Here is a 3,366-nt window from a genome sequence, read left to right as displayed (position 1 = left end):
TCATTCAACCTCTAGAAGTGTTACAAGATCTGTGATAGGTCTAACATACAAAGCACGTCTACCATCCCTAACCACAGCAACTTCAACTTTTCTAACAAGACCATCTTTACTTTCAAAGGTTTTCTGAACAAGTCCGGTTGGCCAGTTATTGCGTGAAGAGTCAATGTCTTTGACTAAAACGAGATCTCCAACTTTGAGATTTCTAGACTGTTCCTGCCACTTAACACGTCCTTGCAGCCGGTGCAAGTATTCCAATTTCCATCTACGCCAAAACGCATCTGTCATCACTTGCACATTTTTCCATGCAGACTTTAGTGCATCCTTGGTGCCAAATGAAGAAAATGGATTGACATCAGATTTGGTTTTCGTTGTAAGTAGCATTGACGGAGTAATTATGTTGGGCGACTCTGGGTCAGAAGACACATCCACTAAGGGTCGGTTGTTGACAATCGCGCATATCTCTGACATGAGTGTGGCGAGTTCTTCGTGAGTCAAGGTCTTCCCTTTATGTTGCAACAGCATAGAATCGAGTATGCGTTTCACTGTTCCAATTAGTCTCTCCCATGACCCTCCCATATGTGGAGCATATGGCGGGTTAAACTTCCACACAGTGCGTGAGCTTGACAGAAAGTCTGATACAGGTCCTCTCTCAATAAATTGAGCGTCAATGGCAAGATCCTCGGATGCTCCAATAAAATTCGTTCCCCTGTCGGAGCGAAATTGCGTAACTGGTCCGCGTATGGAGACAAATCGTCTTAGCGCATTTATGAAGGAGGAACTTGAGAGCTGTTCTATAACCTCAATGTGAATTGCCCTGGTTACTAGACATGTAAATAACAATGCCCACCGTTTCTGATTTGCACTTCTACCCCTTGTCCGTCGAAACGCAATTGCCCAAGGGCCAAAGGTGTCCACTCCCACGTAAGAGAAGGGCGGACTGGCTCTGCAACGGTCTTCAGGAAGATCCGACATTTTTTGATGGCCAAGATTACCACGTAATTTGCGACACACTACACATCGGCTGATCTCTGCGGAAATCATTCTCTTCATTCCTATTACCCAATATCCAGCAGAGCGGACGGCACCCTCCGTAAAATGTCGACCTTGGTGGTACGTCTCATGATGGTAATGCCTTATAACCAAGCGAGTAATGTGGTGGTTCTTTGGAAGTATGATAGGATTACACAAATGCTCAGTGATATCAGTGTTAAGTGCATTGTTCAATCTTCCACCAATTCGAAGAACACAATTTGTAATGACGGGTGAGAGGGATTTAAGTGGACTGTTGCGTGGAATTCTGTTTCTGTCTTTGATACAACTTATCTCCTCTGCGAATATGTCTCTTTGCACACATGCAATGATCGCAAGTTCACTATTTCTCAATAGCTCAGGGTCATCAAAGCGAGTAGGTGAATGCCCATCCTTGCGATGTCGACAAGCCCAAAACTTGATACGAGCAATAACACGGAGTAGCTTGTTCCATGATGAAAATCTAGAGAAGAAGTCTGAAAATGGAACCCCAGGTTTCGCAATATCCTTGATTTCCACAGATTGCAACGCGCAAGTTACTTCTGGACGAATTTCTACATCCTGCTCTGGATTAACAAGACCGTAACCTGTATCTGATACAACGTCCAAGGTATCCTCTGGGCAGTTGAGCCATAACGAGCCAGACAGGTTTGATGCATGTAGACCGCGGGTCGCTACATCAGCAGGATTACGCTCTGATGCAATATAATGCCACTGGGATGGTTGGCTAAAGAGTCGGATTCTGCTCACTCTGTTCCCTACGTAGATATAGAATCTCCTACACTCATTGGAGATATATCCAAGTACCACTTGGCTGTCCGTGAAGAAACTAAAGTTGTCCTTGTGAATGCTCAACTGTTCTGCTATGCTTTCTGCAATTTCTGTAGCGAGGACCGCTGCACATAATTCCAATCGAGGGATTGAATGGCCATGATTGGGTGCCACCTTAGCCTTGCCCATTAGGAAGCTGATAGTTGATCTATTGACATCATAAAGTTTGAGGTATGCTGAGGCAGCTATTGCGTTCTTTGAAGCATCTGCAAAGACCAAGACTTCTCTGCGGATGGCGTCTTCAAACGAAATGTCACTGTACATTCTAGGAATATGAAGCTCCTCGAGACAGGCTAATGAATGTATCCACGAGACCCATTTGTCGTGTAAGGCCTCTGGTAATGGGTCGTCCCAGTCAGTTTTCTTAGTGACGGACATCATCTCGCGAAGAAGAATTTTCCCTTCGATAACGACAGGTTGTACAAATCCAATAGGATCAAAGACACTGTTGATGGTTGACAACAGGCCACGTCTGGTGTATGGTTTTTCCACCTGATTCACGCTAAATATGAAAGAGTCACTTTCAGTATTCCATAAAAGTCCTAGACTTCTCTGAGTAGGAAGTGCAGCAGTTCCTAAGTCTAAGTCCTTCAGATTCTTGGCTAAATCAGCTTGATCCAAAGCGTTGAGTACATGCCTACTGTTCGAGGCAAACTTGTGGAGTTTTACCCTCCCTCTATCCTGCAGCGTTTGCTGAGCTCGAAGCACGAGGTCAACTGTTTGGTCCACGGTTTTACAAGACACTAATCCATCGTCTACATAGAAATTTTCATTGATGAGGTCTTGTACATCCTTATCCGCGCCCTCGACAATTTTCCGGAATCCATAATTAGCGATGGAAGGTGAGGTAGAATTACCAAACACATGTCTAGTCATTTGATATTCAATAAGCGGCTGGTCAATGTCGTTATTCTGGTGCCACAAAAATCATAAGTAGCAACGTTGCTTTTCGGGCACCTTGAAGTTATAAAACATGTGCTCCACGTCCATGGTTGCGGCAACTTTCTCTTTCCGGAAGCGAAGTAATATACCAAGCAAGTTGTTCAGTATGTCTGGGCCTTGTAATAGCACAGAGTTTAACGACGAATCCTTATACTTAGCCGAAGAGTCGAACACCACGCGTACACTTTCTGGTTTCTTAGGGTGATGTACGGCGAACATAGGTAAGTACCATCGTTCAGACACAGCAGGTAGTTCCGGGGCTAACTCTGCATGGTGATTCACTAGAAGTTTGTCCATGAAATCAACAACCTGTTTACACTTGATCGGATTAGATCGTAAGTTTCTATCAAACGACATGGCCCTACGTAAAGCCATCGAGTGGTTATTCGGTAGAGTTTGTCTGTAATCCTGAAATGGTAACGGTGCTTCCCAGAACCCATCAGTAGATCTCTTGAAGCCTGATTCCATGATATCCATGAACTTCTTATCCTGAATAGAGAGACCTAGTTTTTCATCTCCTGGCGAGCGTTGAAAGATATCCGGATATCCTTCCTTCACAGAAAA

The 3,366-nt window shown here is 44.4% G+C and overlaps 1 protein-coding gene across 1 annotated transcript; it reads right to left on the bottom strand.

Annotated features, from left to right (window-relative positions):
* On the bottom strand, positions 1-2,736 carry LOC130054989 (uncharacterized). The gene has a single exon (XM_056166130.1). The coding sequence runs from the start codon at positions 2,734-2,736 to the stop codon at positions 1-3; it is 2,736 nt and encodes a 911-aa protein (XP_056022105.1).
* Between the last annotated feature and the right edge of the window lie 630 nt (positions 2,737-3,366).

This window comes from Ostrea edulis, chromosome 5 (genome assembly GCF_947568905.1).
Source record: "Ostrea edulis chromosome 5, xbOstEdul1.1, whole genome shotgun sequence".
Lineage (NCBI taxonomy): Eukaryota > Metazoa > Mollusca > Bivalvia > Ostreida > Ostreidae > Ostrea > Ostrea edulis.
This window is presented reverse-complemented; position numbering and strand designations above follow the sequence as displayed.

Coding starts and splice junctions, on each gene's coding strand:
- LOC130054989 (XM_056166130.1), bottom strand. CDS start 2,736: ATGACTAGACATGTGTTTGGTAATTCTACCTCACCTTCCATCGCTAAT.